Raw genomic sequence first — 18,059 nt, forward strand, 5'->3', positions numbered from 1 at the left:
TTTCATAGCCTAGTTGTTTTAGGGCATGTGTGTTTTGTGGTCGTGAATTTTGCGGCAGTGTACTTTTAAAATATAGAATTCTGTTTGACGGTGATTGGACTTAGTGAACAGTCAGATCATAGATTTTAGTGACGACTTTGTTTAGAGATTTTGGAAGAATTTTAAATTGGTTTCAAATGTATTTCTGGTGTGGTTTGCGATTCATTATTTTTTTTGTTTTTTGAGGCTAGTGATAATAACGGTACTGCCGAATAATACAGATCAGGCCAACATATTTTAAAAAATGAAGGGAAGTAATTTAACCTAGAATTTACGTGAGGGCTGTTAATGCATGCCTACAGCCAGTCTGCTACAAACAAACTCTCAATACAAGGTGAAACAAAGATGATAACGAAAAAAATTATTCTCACCCATAGAAAGCCAGGTTATCTAACCTGCTATAACCAGCTATCTAACCTGTTTGGAACCAATTTTTTTGTATACATTGATGCTGCTGGACTGGGTTTCTAGTGACTAAGAAGTGCAAGTTAGCAATGGAACAAAGGCTGTGTAGGATATTGTTAGAGCCTAACATCAGAAACAACATGAGGATTGGGTCTCTACAAGATGAGTAAATATAGAAAAAAAGAGCATCCATTGTTGACAAGAAGTGAGCCATAAAGACAGTGATATGTAATGTGAGGGTATTTCAGGTGGTCGAGTGCCGGACATTTAGAATGAGAATTATGCTGCTGCAGTTTGAATCATCTGTAGTGGTCTGATAGCACATACTGACATAAAGGAGAGAGACTGGTCTGATTTTCTCAACTTGTGAAGGGGTGAGTGTGGGTAACTTAGGCAGTGGAATTTAAGCCTGCTTATGTGATGTGAAATGATCTAGTCATGGGAGATGTTATGTGCTTACCATGTGTCTAAGTACAGGGGTTACCATGGGAGAAATGACTTGTAACTTTGGTTTGAACATTGGGGGGTTGAGGTCTCCTCCCATTTAAGGCGGGTGCAGATGGTTGTATTGGCTGGTTTTAATTATTAAAGGGGTTACCACACCCCATCTCCCCCCATAACTTACGCCCATGACTTGTAGGAAATGTAAGTAGATGAGGTGTAGGGGACAGGCAGGTCAGTTAATGAGGAGAAGTTTGCTGACATCAGTTAATGAGAGGGGCAAGTGGAGGGTGCACTGGACTGCGTGGTGAAGGGGGCTGTATGCAAGTGGTGGAGTGGGAACTAGGTAATAGCTGCTGCTTTCTTTTGGAACAGTTGGCAGTCAGGGTGGTGGGTGGAATGTTAAGGAGGGTGTTGAATGGTAAGAATAGTTTGAGTGTCTGGTACTGTAAGTAGTTTTAACAACAGTGGTGTTAGAGAAAAATAAAAGTGATTGATGCTCGGCCGAATCCACAGGGTGTTATATTTTTCTGCCATTTTCTCTCAGCCATCCTGAGCTTTGTCTATTACCCACAGATAGCACTAGGGGGCCGTAAGTAATATATCCATTAATCAGAGAGAAAGGTAATCGAAATATAGCAGAATTTCTGTTAGTCATTTGTTCTCTTCTGATTCCTCTGATGATTTGACAATGACAATAGTGATCTAATTATACTGTATAATATGTATTATAACTTTTAACATTTTCTACGAAACAGTTGTAACAATGAGCGAATACTTTGCAAGGTGTATTTGCACTGTCCATGGTACTGACATTGTACTTCTATTTAATGTGACAACTGAGGTATCACAATATTTTTAATGGGACATTTTATATGTCTTTATAAGTAAAAGCATTACCAAAGTAGGTGAACGCAAACCCCCTAAAATATTTTCAAGCGTTCTTTTTCGTTTTCGGTCAATGCGCCACATGATTTCCGATGGACTCGGACGACAAGGAAAGGAAATGGGGCGGTAATTCAAGAACCATGACTGACACGAGCGCTATCCAATCAGAGACCAAACTCTCAGGTTTTGGGCCAATGGCCGTTCAATGGCGAAGGCTAATGGGAATTTCCTCTACGGAGGAGAAGTTGCTGTTCGTCGAATTGTTTTTGGTTCTCGCTTATTTATTTATTTCGCCGGGGTTCCGAATTAGGCGCAATGGCATGTATTAGCGGATCAGAAGCGCAACCGTGCGCGTAGGAGGCGCAGCTTAGAAAAGAAAGCAAGGAAGGGATTGTGTGTGCCTGCTTCACAGGCCGACTGTTATTGTTCTTGGAGCGGACGGAGGTGCGAATAGCTATCCAGAGCTAGTTCCCGCAGTTTTCAGCGTGTATCGGCCATCCTATCCCGCTAGTGTGGGCTGGGCTGGGCTGAGTGGGCGGCTGCTGTGGTTCCCTGGACCGCGTTAGACAGCCGAACCCTGAGCCGGTCGGGGGAAGGGACGCGTCTCGGATCTCTCCCCCCGTAATCTCCCGCTCTTCTCACCTAGCTTGTGAAGCCCGCCTTGTGCTTTGTTGTAAGGCCCCTGTGTTCGGCCGGCGTACATTAAATATAAAACCTCTATATTGTGAGTAAAATAAAGGCGCTTTTGGGTAGGCTCCGCGATTCCTTTTTTCTTAGCGGGAAAATGACTTCAGCATCGACTAAGGTGAGCAGAACGTCGCTCCAAGTCCGTTTTAAATGCTTTCGAAAGCTGCTGTTATATACTGTTGCGGTCCAGCGGTAAATCACTTAAATATTTCAATCTCAGCTAATTTAGGTTACGCCCAGATATGGTACTGATGATACTTATTTTTGGTCAGCTGCGACCAGCTTCTGCGTCTCTCCTGCCTGAAGTTCCGATATTTAGCGTTTGTTCTTGGAAAGATTAAACAATACTAAAATCAGTTTATTCCCTCACTTGCAAGTGTGAACAAATACCCACTTTCCTGATAACGTTTACTAATATTTTGACATTTTAAGATTTCGTTGATAATGTTGCAAATGTCTCATTTGGTTTCATAGCAAACTTGGTTAGATTCAGTTTTGAAATGACCTAAGCATATTATTTGTATAGATGACATACATTCTTTGAAATGTACTAAATTTATGGACGGACCGCACAATTTCCCCACCGTGCTGCCGTTTTCCAAAGAACTACGTCTGGTTAGTGTGTTTGTGAATATAAACTTGAGAAAGGCACGTGTGTAAACGAGTTGGGGGGTGGGGTGGCCTACTTGAGGAGCAGTCATTGATCATTTTTCCCAGCATCCTAGCTTGTTGGTATCTAGGCTGTTTCCTAACTCTAGTTCTGTCTCTCTATGCGTGTCAGGTGGGGGAGATCTTCTCAGCTGCCGGTGCTGCTTTCACCAAGTTGGGCGAGCTCACCATGCAGTTACACCCAGTAGCCGACTCCTGCCCTGCTGGGTGAGTCTGAGCTTCACAGCTGTGGCTTTGTGGTGCTAAGCCACGCTTTCCGATGACCAGTGGAGCCCCAAATACACAAATAAACAGGTAGAGGGGAAACTGGATAGAAACACACAGAATTCAGGGAAAAGTCCTGGAAAGGAAGTGGTTTGGAGAGGGAATCAAAGGGAAAACCCTCATGGTTATTTTGGAAAACTGCATTTTTGGTAGTAAAGTGGAAAAATCGTTAAATCATTGTTGATCCATCATTCTCTGCGGGCAGTCAGCACATTATACTAGTCTTGCTTCCTGGCAGCAGTGTGCCTAATCAGTTCTCCCTCTGTTCTGGTTTTCCTATAATTTGGGATAGGTCTCACTTAAACTTGGGACCAGTGAGCACTAGCATACATGTCCTCTGAGTTCGTTGCCATTCATCTGCTGAAATTGAAACTGACAGCTTATTGGGCAGATTTTTTTTTTATTTTATTTTTGACTGTGTACTCCTGAGGGAAAAAGGGTTAACTTGTAGTTACAGATAGAGAATACCTGCACTAGCTATACTACTGTGTGAAAAAACATTGCTGCTTAAGAATAGCCACTCTCTTTCTTTCTTTTGGTAAGTGTGCTTAATATCCTTGTGCGACGAACAAAGGATACTTACCTACCTACTTATTTTTAGGTGCAGTTATGTCATATACATTCTGCTCAGTTTTGTAGTCTCTATCTACAGATAAAATTTGAATGTGTGTATTTGCACTTATGTGTAGATATGCACGTTTGACAGCAGAAACATCTGATGAATCTTGATGTGTGTTCGTACCTTAACTTCCCTTTGCTCTGATTTGACGTCATCCTGGGTAGAAGTGTAATTCTTAAATTGTAACATTTTAATTACATCCACTGACATTCTGCCCTGGTGGTGGCCTAGATTAAAGAGGGAAAATAAACGAATTCTTTTGTCTTGGTTGGAACAAATAAGCCGTGTCAAGATTTGGAAAGTGAGATTTGACAGACTCCCTAATATTTTATTGGGAAATTGTCAAGTGGAGTGTGGTAGGAAAATGATGACACTGCCCCTCCTCATCCACCCCCACCCCTCGCTGTGCATCTCACAGAGCCAAGTGGACGGACACTGAAATCGAGATGTTGCGGTCAGCCGTGCGGCGCTTTGGTGACGACCTGAACAGTATCAGCTCGGTCATCAAGGAGCGCACAGTGTAAGACGACCCTTTTCTCTGCCCTTCACTCCTATGTCTTTTAGTTATACACTCTTTATTCCCTCTAACCCTCTTCCTGAGTTTCATCCTGTATAAGACAATGTCTTCTCTTTCCTCATCACTTTTGCTTGTCTGTTCCCTTGCATCTATGCAGTGAGGCCAGACTTTGTTCTGGCATGAGCTGCTCCACCTCCTTACTGCTTTTCTCTTTGGGGGTGTGTATGGGCAACTCCAGCGTCCATCTGCTTGGCCTTGCGTTACCACAGCTCGGCAGTGGTGTGGCAAATACCAATAGCAATGATCGGGGTGATGCTATAGATTTCCACATTGGAAGCAAATTTCTTCCTGTGATGCAGGGACTTTCAGTTAATTGACAATGCTTTTCTGAAATTGTGAATACTTTAAAGGAAACTTTATTTACTAACTAGATCTGTTCTACATATTCAAACTTACTTTGTTTTAAAAACAGAGAGCACTTACCCATTGTTTTGAAAGAATTTGTTCAATCTTCTAATAGATTCCATCCAGAATAATCTACATGCATTTTACATGCTTAATTACTTTAGTAATTTTTCTTTTGATGTCCCTTTTAAGACAATATTGCTATATTGTGATAATTGCATTTAAAGGCAGGAATTTCCTAATTTTCCCAATTAATATACCTTGGTGTAGTGGAAATTATGGTACTCTAAAAAATTATGAAATGTTGTTTGGAAAACTTTCCAAATGGCTGTTATGCCAGGAAACCATATATTTGAAATGACATAATTTCATGTGGGAGCAGTTTTTTTTTTTTTTACTGTGGTTATCAACAGTGAGTGAAGTTCCTAAGATTTATTTGCATTAATTGTGATAGCTTCGATTTGTCTCATGACTAAAATGTCCAGACAACTATTTGAGATTCAAGGTCTGAAAAGTATGTTTGTTTAAAACTGCTTGTGAACTACTTTTAAGGAATGGTCTGCCCTGTCTAGTTTTATCCTGATGATTCTGTTCCCCTTCTCAAATCAGTGCCCAGATCAAGACCACAGTGAAACGGAAGCTCTATGAGGACAGCCGGGTGCCACTTTCATCGGATTCTCCGAAAAAGACCACTAAAAAGAGTGCCGTGGCACCAGCCCCAGCCTCACAGGTCATCACTGTACCTACTTCACAGGTTGTTGTGACTGCCGGATTGCAGGGCCCAACCTCTGCTCCTCCAGCCATTAAAAAACAGAAGACAGCAGGTGGGTGTGACATGCTCAGATTATATTGTATGTTAAGCTGCCAGATCATTGTGCTACCTCACAGAATGCACGTTATTTTAACCTGCTGTAATATGCTAGTCCCATTGCCTCCTTTTCTTTTGATATGTCCTGATTCCTGCATGTGCTCATGCAGATGTTACCCTGAGTGCCCTCAATGACTCTGATGTAAACAGCGACCTGGTCGATATTGAAGGGCTGGGTGAAGGCTCCACTACCAAAAAGCTCAACTTTGATCAAGGTGAGAGCTGATCTCTTTGTATCTATGTGTGACAATTTCTCTCCCACATTGAGCTTTTGTATCTGTATGTACCCAGTCTTCTGGACAACTGCTTCGAATATAATATTTACAGAAATAATGAATTGTGCAATCTAATTACTAATGCAATCTTTTGAGTCTTTTACTGGTACAGTATAAATAGAGATTAGGTAGAACAGTTAATAGTATTACAGACCCAATTCAGTCCTTGCATAGTTCTAGGAACAGAATGGGCAGTGGTGGTTTAATGGTTAGGGAAGTGCACTTGTAATTGAAAAATCGCTGGTTCGAGTGCCCAATCAGAAAGGCACCACTGAGGTACTCTGGGCAAGATACCGACCCCAAGTACTGCTCCCCGGGCCCTGAATTAGCTGCCCCCTGCTATGTCACATATGGGTTAAATGCAGAGGACACATTTCGTTGTTGCGCACTGTGGTGTGTCAATGACCACTGATTTTCAAATTCGAATAATCTTTCATATGTACTGTTTCTCCACTGTCTGTAGAGAGCCTCAATCTGGACTCCAGCCTCATCATGAACTCCAGCGACCTACCCCTCCTCTCACGCTGACCATGGGTCTATCATCAGATGTAACCATGACAGTGGAGAGCTTCGTGATGTTTTTTGTAGTTATTCATTTGTCCTTTTCTTTTAAAAAAAGACATTATCAAAGGAAAACGGGAAATGCCATTTCTCTTCAGAAGCAATATTATTTTAGATTTTTAGATCTTCAGGCAGATCCAGCATAGATTTCTGCCCGCATTGTTAATGGTGTTTGATCCTGTTAAGACCAGACTTCTGTAAGCAAGAAACCTGAGGTTTCTGGGGTAGAAAAGCAGTAGATGGATCTGTTTTCCCATACGAGTGCCAAATTGTAGGATTTCTGCAATGGCATTATTGGTTTTAATCAAATACCTGTAGTTTTTGATAATTTTGTGGTAATTCACTTCTGGATCACAACCTGTGGGGAACACTGAGACTGCTGTGATCTTTAACAACACATCGCAGCAGTTGTCTTAAGTGCTGTTGTTTTTATAAGTAAAACCAAGGGATCTCAGTTCACGCCCTTATGTGGGGGAGGGTTTCCTTCGGGTAGATTTCTTATATTTGTACTCCAGAGTTTATATTACGGTAATATACTGTTTCGATGTCTAGCTTTAATGGTTGGCTATATTTAGGTGGAGAGAACTGGGGATTTGATATCTATCAGGTGAACCTACAGAACAGATTTATTGTGGAGATGTGAAAAATTTTCTTTGCATATATTTTTGTTCCATAGGATTTTAGCATGAGTGTATGTGAAATGGTTTATTAGCATTTTTTAAATGAATACGTTAATCCTTCACATTCCTATTCTGCAAATAAAAACTATGAAAAACTGTGTGCTAAACAGAAATTGCCTGGCTCTTGTTTTTCAGAGTATACTCCAGTGTGCAGCTTGTGTCTTAGTTGTATAAAAATCTTTCATATGTAAAGTTTATACATTTATTTGCAAGTTGTGCATGGTTATGTTGAGCATAGTGCTCCTTTTTGGTTTTCTGCGCACCTTTACAAGCATTAAGTGTTTCATAGTTTGTTCATGTTTCTCATAATGTAATAGGGAAAAACCCTCAGCTCCCAGAGAAGCTTGTAGTATTCAAGACTTGAAGTTGCATCATTGAATACAACAAATAGTTTTGTAAAGCTGAATAACTTGGATGCGTTTTTGTTCACCATGTTTATATTAAATACCTGCTAGCTTGACATGCTTGCATCAAGCTGTGCCTCCATAACATCACACAATGCTTCTTAAAAGTTGCATTTAAACCTTCACAGCTTGCCCACTGCATCCCTGAAAAGTGCACCAACTGTGAAAAGAAAGTGAGATATAGTTCCCAGAATGCTTCAGGATATAAACTGTGTAGGTTGTAATAAAGTAACATTTTGTAAAATCTTTGAAAGCTGGTTCAGATTATTTCACTATAGTAGTTATGATATGCACACATTTTCTTTTGCTAATCACATTTTAATATTTTTATTTTGCCAAAGCTGAAAGTGATAACTGTTGCTTGGTGCTTTGAATTATTGTACATCAGTTTTGATACCAATTTAAAATAATGTGGGATTATACCAATATTAAGTTGTCTGAATTCAACATGCTGCACCATTACATAAAACATAAGTATAGTTTTTCTGCAGTTCAGTACTGTACAATGATTTCAGTACAGTTCATCCATATTGTAACTGTTTCTTGGTCAGGATTGCAGGGGAGCCTGGAGACTACTCCAGACAACATGAGGCACCAAGCTGGGGATACCCTGGTCAGGATTCCAGGCTATTGCAGGGCACATACACAATCACACTCTGGGCAATTTAGAGAGACCAATTAGCAGCAAGTCTTCAGATTTCAGAAAGCAACCAGAGTATCTACAGAAAACCTATCTGTAGTTAGCGCCATAAGGTTCTTGTATCTTTACATGCGCATTAAGGTATGTTGAGGTGTGGTGACGTTGGTCACTAATGCGGTGCTTGCTCACATCTATGGGCCAGGCCCCAAGCCCAGGACACGACGATGAGTGATGTCTGCCTGACTGCAGCAGCAGAGCCCTACTGGCAGCCCAGAGAGAGACCAGCTCCCAATATTGACATGCTGCTACAGCCCTGCACACTATGTCACCTGGCCCGATCTGGTCACTGCCATGGATGCATTCACTTCCATTTCCTTAGCAATGGCTTAGCATAGATTACAGGTATTTATGCAGCAGAAATTTAATCAGTCCCGGTTTCTCAGACATTTATATTATTTAGCAGATTATTTTTACGCAAAATGATGTACAAGTGAGGCAGATACACATTTCTTGGTATGACAATTTTGGCAACATTTTACTTAAAGCACTAATGTATAATGCATTATAGATTGCATTATAATGCATTATGAAGTTTTCATGAAGTATTATCAACACAGCTATAGCTATTTATAAAAAGGCACAACACATTATAGCTGCTTATTACGCATTATGAATGCTCAATGAAGCTCTCATCTACAATTCACTATATATATTGTATAATGGCTTATATTGACCATTATAATGCATTATGAAGATATAGTGCATGAGATAACAGCTTTATAGAGCATTCATAATGCATAATAAACATGGCTATACCGTAACATGTTATGCCTTTTAATAAATTGTTATAGCCATGTTGATGAAACTTTATAAATGCATTATGATTGCTTTAAGTGTTACTAGAATTTTCTATTTTCTCAGCAGCCAAATGAATATGAAACATTTCTCCAATGCTATACAGCAAAGAAACAGGTTTATAAATGGTATATAATAGGTATAATTACAGGATATACAAAACATAATGGCATAAAATAAAGCCTGAAGTTAATATGCCTTTCACTATGTGAAGTATCATCCATCTTTAATGTGTCCAGCAGAACCCAGCAGCACTTACTTTCACCTCCCTAAAATTCAGTCACTCACCACACGTATTAAGTGTTAATGGTCCCAAGCAAGAGCCTGTAACATTTTATATGTTTCACCCCACAATCAAAAACATTTGTTTACTATAGGCTGCAGTTGGCTTGCTGATTGCAAAAACGACAGTAAACTGGGGGGATGGCGGTGTGCTACTCCTGAGGAACTCCCCAATGTAATTTCCAGAGTTCCCAGAAACAGCACAGAATGGTTTGGAAAGTATCTTGGGAAGCCTGCAAACCATGATGTGCTGCTAGAGGGCACTCTGGAGTCAAGTGCAGTTAGAAGGGATCAGATTGGCCACATAGTGGGAAAAAGGGTGCCATACTGGAACAAATCATTTACTGATTGGGATGAAATACACCAGACAACATCTATTTCTACGGTTCATTTTCTGGCTTATTTATATATTAACTGACTTATTTTCTGATGTTCTTCTAGTTAGTCTCATTGAATTCATACACTGTATTTGTCTGAATGAAGGTGGAACACTCACTGCCTTCATGGTGTGATTAGTTCATTTAACATCTAACTTTAAGAAACTCAGTCCAACACAAGAATTATCCATTCTCCTATGTGTATCATCCATATCAGATGCATTTCATTATATTTAGTAGGGTTAAACATTTGGTTTAAGGATGGTGCTGTAATTCAAGGCTTCTATACATCACTTCAACACTTTCTAAAATAATGTTTTGGATCACAATTTTTACAGTAGTTTACTTTGCAATCAGTGGTGGATTCAAATAAATTTCTTGTTAATTAAAATACAAATCTGATCAATATTGTAAAATCCTGTCATGTAGTTCCGTGGTTTTGTCTCTATGTTTGCAGCCCAAATTGGAGAGGACAGCCCAATATTACAGGGTCCCTGTAACTCTGAATTCTGTAATGCCATTTAAGCCATAATGCTGTGTCCATAATTGCTCATTTTTAGGAGTCTATTTTGATTTGTCCTGATTCTGCCGAATGTGAAGGGCATTATGCATAAACAACTTGAATGTCATCTATTAGAAGGTCACAGTCATATAAAATTACCGACTCACCCACTGGAAGACAATGACTTAATGATTAAACAATAAAATTAATCATCTCATCCCAGTAAGACATTTGCCCAAGTGCATTAAAAACACTACTTTTAGTATTTATACTAAAACCTACTTTTTAGGTTTATAGTACAATAAAAAAGTAGTAACATGAAAAATGTTTTCAAATTCACAACAATGTAAAAAAACACATAAAACTAGTTCTGCAATTTACAACTCAACTAAATGCATTAAAATCTGTTCTTCTGATAGTATTAGAATCTATATACCAGATTCTAAAGTCAAGAATACAGAAAGTTTTTTTTTTATATTAAAATGAAAAAAAAAGCGGCTTGAATTTGGAAACTGAATTAATTACTCAGCAAGTGTTCATGACAAAATGGAGGGCTACACAAAATGGAGGAGAGGACAGGCAAAAAAAAGAGAAAAAGGCATGTGAAAACATGGGCTCAGTTTCACTGTACAATATTAACAACAAACGCACAACAGCCATATAAACACAGCAACATGCACACACATCTAAAACTAAATCAAAAGACACCACAAACACTTTGGTGACAGGGATCCCACAAAGGAAGACAGCACATAAAAGCAAGTGATGTGGCAATATTTTACCAGCATATAAACCATCTATTCACAAATGCTGTTTTAAATATATAATTGTACCTAATTAAAATGATCAATAACAGCAATAAATATTTTACCTAGTATTTTAAAGTGCAAAAGTTATAAATACTTTTCTTAAGTACACCACACCCAAATTGGTGTACTGAAAATTCAGCAAGTCTGCTCAGATCAACCAAACACCCACAATTTTCACACACGTGATGCTAACAGTGTAATGGAAGTATATTTTTACTTGCAGTACTATAGCAAATTAAACAGTTTTAATTATTATACTTTTTACCATGATTTCCAAAAAGAGAAAACAATATCTTTAGCACCAAAACACCATTCAAAACAGAAAACAATGCGACAAGCCTATCAGGAATTATCTTGACATGATAAGCCAAAAACACAACCGAAAAGTATAATTATACATGAATATCCTGATCCAGCAGTGGTAAACATTGCTATCTGCAGATTGGGCTTTGAGGGTGACCTGCTTGTTCTAAGTCCACCCCATGGACTGCTGTGTTGGGTTCTGGATGTTAATATGCATATCCTGGCATTCCTGAAGTCAGATTTTTTTATTATTTTTTTTAAAGTAAAGTGATATGGTCACCATACTGTTGTAGGCATTGGGTAGAGAAGCAGGGAGAATGAGGCCGCTTCCTTTGCCAGCCTCAGTATACTCAACAAAAAAAAAGGGGGGAGAGAAAGAAGGAGAGAGAGGACGAGGAGAGGAGAAAATCAAGACGTAGATGAAAAGCTGACAGCCTGGTCCTGCATTGCACTCCCATCAGGCAGCCCTTGAAGGATGTAAAACTACCAATGGTGAAAATGGAAAAGAGAGAAGAAGAAATACATTTTAAAAACACTTACCTCCAGTCTTCACAATATTCCACCATCGGGGTGCAATTCAGTGATTAAAAAAGAAACCTATATACATTGTAATAACTGAATGCAAAAAAAAATAAAAATATCACAGAACAAAACTAATAATTCCTTCAGGGATCTTGTTCAAGCAAAAAATAAGCAAAAGAAAACTAATTTTGTTTAACTTGTTTTCATCACTGTGGATACAAGTGAATTTCTTTTGCATATGACAAACCGCTTAATGGTGAAGAGTTCTGTCCCTGCTATACCAAATTCAACACAAAAATCTATTTCTTAACACTTAAAAATATATACACATGAACACACTTCCACAGCTAAAAATGGGTATGATAAAGAAACTCCACAAACATACGCAAAAAAGGAAAAAAATAATTCTTCATATATTTTAATAATATATAAACATCAATATTAATTATAAAAACGACTAGAGAGGACTTTGTCCAGGGTTAAAACTCACCACACAATGGGACACTCCATGCCTACATTAAAAGGAGAGAATCCTAACTGTCTGAACCAGGGGTCCCTATCTTTCATTTGGAAGCAAGGGGTGTTGAACCCTAAATTTTTCTTTAAAATGTGACACCCCCACCCCTCCCCCATGTTCACCCGACCCCCGTTCCTCCCCATTCACCTTCAGAAACCTGCTCTCCAGTGGTGTGCTGCCTCTGCTTTGCCGCGGCCAGTGATGCCGTCTGAGGAACTTGGTCGGCATAAAAAGCAGGGTGTGTGTAGGCTTTTTCCCGGGGCATCACTTTCTACAATTAAAATGAACCTTTTCAGGGAGCCTGAAAAATCTGAAAAAAAATCAGGGGGTCCCTTTGGGACCACTTTACTTGGATATTAATTTTGAGCTCGAAAGCTGTCACTGTTTAGGGACAAAAAATTATTTTGTGGGGCTCTTCGGCCGGGCTGAGCCAGCGCTCAACGGCATTCGCTCACTCTCCCTCTTGTTCGCCTGCCAAGACATTCGTGCAGGCGGAGGGGTGGGGGGGCAAATTACACATTGGAGAAGCAACAAGAAAGGGAAACAGGAGAGGGAATGTGTTGTTTTCCTTAGTAAAAGTGTCTGTGTGTGTTGGGATGGAGGCAAGCTACATAAACATAGAGATACACAGACAGGCAGCATGCCATATAGCTTTTTAGACTTTAATCTTGGCCTTGGTTCAGTTAGCATTTAACAGAAGGGGAGAAATTAAGGAAGTTTCAGGGAATTTATATCAGGGCAACAAAGGAAAAGTCGGGATTACTGTAAGGTATGGTAAACTATTTATACAGATTTTAACACTTTTTTGCCTTATAAATTTGGATGGCGTTGCTCTCCCTACTGCTTGCTTAGTCCCGTGCCTCTCTACAGATATCGGAAGCAAAGCCAAGGGTGGAAAATGTTGATCTGGTTCTACAGATAGTTTTACTGAGGAGTGAGGCCTAGACAGCTCACACACATGCACATGCGTACACACACAGACAAACACACACTCCCAATAAAAAGCCCCCCAGAAATAATAATAATAAATATAAGCAATAACATTTAATACGTGTTTCACCAGAATGCTGCGGAAGTGCATGTGAGATACTAACCCGTACAACAACAAAATAAAACTACGTGATTATTTCTTACATGTTCAGTCTTCATAATTATGTCGCAAAGCCCTTTTTATACATGCACTAATCAGGTTATTTTGACTGGAAACACTCACAACCATTAGGAAACCACTGAACTATCCTCTGACTACATGCCTACTTCAGACAATGACACATACATACACACACACACACACACAAACATACACACACATCTCCCTTGTTACACCTGTAGGCAAGTACAAAATAGTACAGAAAAATAAAATTAAAGATGAGTTGAATATTTCTGTTACATATTAGAAACACTGTACATTCATATACTTAAAGTGCTGTATAACACATCTTTAGCAAATATGGTTTAAATGTGGACTGTATACTTGAAGTGTACAATATTTCCATGAAGTATTTTTGTTACAATAAAATGATAATGATCACAATGGCTTTTATTCAATGTAAAAACCATGTATGTAACTAATTCAAAGTGAAAAATTAACTTACTACAAAACTATCCTTGCATCTGAAAGAAGTAGAGAAAATTTATAATACAAAGAAGTATTTTTTAAAATAATCAATTCATAATATGGATTTCTCAGTTGTAGGCCTTATAAAAGCCAACAGCTATAATTATCCACTGAGCCTGAAAATACAAAAAGCTCTTGGAAAAAAAATCCCACCTTTTCAAAAATGACCGGTAAATTAAGAGCCAATAAAAATAGCTAGTAATTACAGGGTTATTACCATCATCCTACAGCAAAGAGGGAGTCTTTTTTTTTAAAGGCAGTTGCCCTTCGTTTGTAAATAAAAAAAAAGTTACCATGTAACAGAACATACCCAGAATCCTGCACTAGTCTAGCACTTACAGAACAGATATCTTTGTATTAAAATCTACCTTTGAAAAATCACCATTGTTTAATTATCACTGGCAAACAAAAATGCCAAGCTTATTTAGTTGATAGAAGCCTTAATATAATCAACTGTTTGCATACCAAAAAATCTAAGACCATTCATATTTTTAATATTACATATTTTACAGCAATTGTCTCATACAGGAATTGGATTTGTAGTAATGTCATCAAAAGCAAACTACCTTAACCACTGCTACCAAATACTTTCTCTCAAAATAAAACACATAGGAGAAAATATATAATGTACTTACTGAATGAATTACACCTATTTTATTCATTACGTGGTAACCAACACTGCATCTGTCATTTGCATTTTTATGCCTTTGTTATCTGATTAATTGAATTCAACAGATTTTATAGGCCTCCTCCCAATTAGTGAACCAGGAATAGTGTTCATTGAAACACAGATGAGTAAAACAAAGCTGAACTTCATCTTTAATGTTTGTAATATGAGTTTTGATGGCTTTTAGTATTGGGTTAAGTGGTGTTTATTGGCCTGACCTCTACAGGTACGTAAGTGTGCACACTACTTAACAGCTGCAGACCAACCCCATTTTTGAGACTTAAAATTATTCAAATTTATACTTTTAATTGATATACGTACACAGTGTTAGGTGTGCTAAAATACTTAATTTGGAGTAATGTGTAAAAACAATTTTCTTATCCCATTCTTATTGCTATATGGTTTATTTAAAAATTACACCACATAAAATAGATATTTATCGCTGACAATGACATTACAATTTAAATAACTGTGCCTTTTTACTTTAAGACCTACTTCCAATGATATTCAGAAAACTTTTGTTTTACCTTAAGACCAAAAGTAGGTGACAGCTAGCTGTTTTAACTTAATGAACTTGTAATTGTTGCTGACAGTGGATACTCAAAATATCCACGTCGCATACTAAAACACACACTGAAAGTTTAAAGAATCTATAATGCATTATCTACATGTACAATACGTTGTGAAATTTAATATTCTGGAATTCCCCCTATTCATTACGAAAATGGTTTTATTTTACCTACAGTAACAGAAAAACGTACAGTGCTAATTCCACGGTTTACTGAAATACAAACAGTTTTTACTGCTGTAAAAATATTTCCGTTTAAAAATTTGTTTAACCACTACGATCATTGCAGTGGTGTAATTAAATACCCAAACTAACTGCGACTCGTCAAAGTTATATTTAATAAATGTAACACTGTCCGTGAGTACGTATTACTTTTACAGTAAAGAATAACAATCATTACAGTGATAATTGTACTAGATGGTGAAAAATATTACTTACTAATGAATTGTCTTCAAATGCTTCAGTCAAAGCATGTGGCAAAAATAGCATTATTAACGCACGACCTATTATCTGAGCCTTATCTAAATGTGAATATATTAATATTAGCTGGCTCATAACCATATTTACCATGGCTCATCAAGTCAGTCATCTAAAATACCGTTTCCGCGTCATAAATCTCAACCACAAGCGTGTCTATTCTACAAAGCTTGTTTGTCATTATCACCATTAATGATATGAAAATGATACGTTATATTTAATCGATGAGTATGTTGTAGTGCACCACCAAATATAAAATTCTGGATTCTTTTACCCATAATTTGAACTACGGATATGTACATGACTGATACTGACGCGAACTACCAATCAAGGAAATGCTGGGTATAACATCGTATCACGTCAAAAACCTCGGTTTGTTATGCGCAAGTCTGGATTTTTCTGCTAAACTGAAAGGAACGAGTCATCAGTGTTAATCAAAATTACATGTTTTATTGCCTTTCCCCGGGGAAACTGTGGCCTTATACATAACTGTTTTGCATGAAAAGTAAATTATTTGACTGAAGATCTCCGGTATTAAGCTGGAGGAAAGTCCGTGGCTGTGCGTCGAGTCTCAAGAGGGGCTGCCCAACTACCGCGGCGGCGCATCGCCCACTAATTTAGCTCGAGTAGAACACGTTCAAAAATACACAAAATGTTACTTAATTTATTAGTTCTAATTGACTATTAATAATAATAATAATAATAATAATAATTCGATTGTTATATGAAGCAGGAATTAATACTATTATTAAATGAAGCAGGAATGAAGCTTCTAAGCGTCGCGGGAAAAGTCACCGGTAGAAAAGTGAAACGACGTGGTGGTGATTGCTGGTAAGGGGTGGAGGGCTTCGTCTGAAGGGGCGCAGGGCAAACTCGGGGAGGGGTCCGCACTGATAACGGAGTGACAGAAGCGCAGATATGCAACGCGGTTGGCGGTCACAAGCACGAACAAGCCCAATAAGCAGAACAACAAAACCCGAACGAAAAGTTAAACTCACCGCGGTGAACATTTGTCTGTATATTTCAAAATGATCTATGTAAAAGATTAAAGATTACATGTCTTTTAAAACTGCAAACCGAATTAAAGTGCCTTACCTCTGTTTTATTAACTCCTTCCAAATCATGTTAAAAATTAATTTAAAATTCATAGCTGAGTTTTCTCGAAGAATGCAGTAAAATTTTGTGGATATTGAAAAAATATTTTATTGTGCTTTTCAATCCTATCATCCTCGCAGGCTCTGCTGTTTGAAAATGGCGCCAACGGCAGCTCGCAGCAGCCTTACTACACTTGTGACACGGAGCTGAGGGAAAAAAAATTAAATAAAAATGTAAACGGTCAAATAACAAATTTTCACCACACTCAAATCGTGTGTACTAGGCATCTGCATCAGTATTTGAACTACTTTTCTTATAAAATGGCTTCAGTGATTTTTAGTTATTTTTTGTTTAATTAAAATTATAATGACCGTTTATCCCTGCCGCGGTGTATGACGGGAAGCAGACTCGTGCGGTTTTCGTTTGAATTCGCGAGGCGGGAAGCCTCTGCTTCGTGGTTTCGTTTTCTCTTACTGCTGCATCTCGGGTACTATTTTTTAGAAGAAAAAAGTCACAAACTGTCACACACTCTGTATCCGGGCAACAAACTAGAACTCACGTTTATTGTAAGTTAATGGAAAGTATTTCTACAGACCTTTGCCTTAAACATTGGGACGGCGTTGCTCTCCCTAATGATTTCTTAAATGAAAGTTTCCTTTATCCAGTGCTGAAAAGGAGGACCAAAAAACTGTAACAAAAATATGCAGAGAATCCATCAATAAGGTCAAAAGGCACTTGTTTGAATGGCTTAACATATTATCATGTGATTTGCAGCCTTGTTAAACATTTCCCCATGTGCAATCTGTTAAATTATCTATACTTATGAACATATTTATTTTAATAAAATACTGATACTTGACACGAGGGTGTTTGTGTTACTGTCCAGTTAAAATTCATGAAATTGTATTTGAAAAACCTGATTTGCAGGATTATTTGTCATTGGTATCACAATGACCAAGCTAACCCTAATCAGTTCTTCTCAGTGATTAAAATACATGGAACTAGTTCAAAAAACCCATTGATCTCACAATTGGAATACTGCACCTTCCATCTTTAAAGATTACAGAACTTAAGTATTTCAATGAGAAACAGTAGACAATAAAAA

At 38.2% G+C, this 18,059-nt stretch overlaps 1 protein-coding gene and 1 long non-coding RNA gene across 4 annotated transcripts; one reads left to right on the forward strand and one right to left on the reverse strand.

Moving 5' to 3' along the window:
* Nucleotides 1–5: 5 nt before the first annotated feature.
* Nucleotides 6–7,966, forward strand: c18h17orf49 (chromosome 18 C17orf49 homolog). Of its 3 annotated transcripts, none has more exons than XM_048982865.1 (6): nucleotides 6–818; nucleotides 3,242–3,336; nucleotides 4,431–4,532; nucleotides 5,544–5,758; nucleotides 5,913–6,017; nucleotides 6,541–7,966. In XM_048982865.1, exons 2-6 carry the CDS (start codon nucleotides 3,299–3,301, stop codon nucleotides 6,603–6,605), a joined length of 525 nt encoding a protein of 174 aa, XP_048838822.1. In that variant the 5' UTR covers nucleotides 6–818; nucleotides 3,242–3,298; the 3' UTR covers nucleotides 6,606–7,966. The 3 variants fall into 3 exon arrangements, with proteins under 3 accessions (XP_048838822.1, XP_048838823.1, XP_048838821.1); XM_048982864.1 differs by lacking the exon at nucleotides 6–818 and adding an exon at nucleotides 1,782–2,578; XM_048982866.1 differs by lacking the exons at nucleotides 6–818; nucleotides 4,431–4,532 and adding an exon at nucleotides 1,763–2,578.
* A 53-nt stretch (nucleotides 7,967–8,019) lies between these two features.
* On the reverse strand, nucleotides 8,020–16,946 carry LOC125712620 (uncharacterized). The gene is made up of 2 exons (XR_007383359.1): nucleotides 12,677–16,946; nucleotides 8,020–11,973 (listed from the first exon to the last, which is right to left on the reverse strand). It is a non-coding gene; the product is annotated as an uncharacterized LOC125712620 (long non-coding RNA).
* Nucleotides 16,947–18,059: the final 1,113 nt, after the last annotated feature.

The sequence above is a fragment of the Brienomyrus brachyistius genome, chromosome 18 (assembly GCF_023856365.1).
Source record: "Brienomyrus brachyistius isolate T26 chromosome 18, BBRACH_0.4, whole genome shotgun sequence".
NCBI classification, from domain to species: Eukaryota; Metazoa; Chordata; class Actinopteri; order Osteoglossiformes; family Mormyridae; genus Brienomyrus; species Brienomyrus brachyistius.

Coding starts and splice junctions, on each gene's coding strand:
- c18h17orf49 (XM_048982864.1), top strand. CDS start 2,558: ATGACTTCAGCATCGACTAAG. Junction 3,337..4,430: donor GCCGACTCCTGCCCTGCTGG/GTGAGTCTGAGC, acceptor TGCATCTCACAG/AGCCAAGTGGACGGACACTG. Junction 6,018..6,540: donor AAAGCTCAACTTTGATCAAG/GTGAGAGCTGAT, acceptor CACTGTCTGTAG/AGAGCCTCAATCTGGACTCC.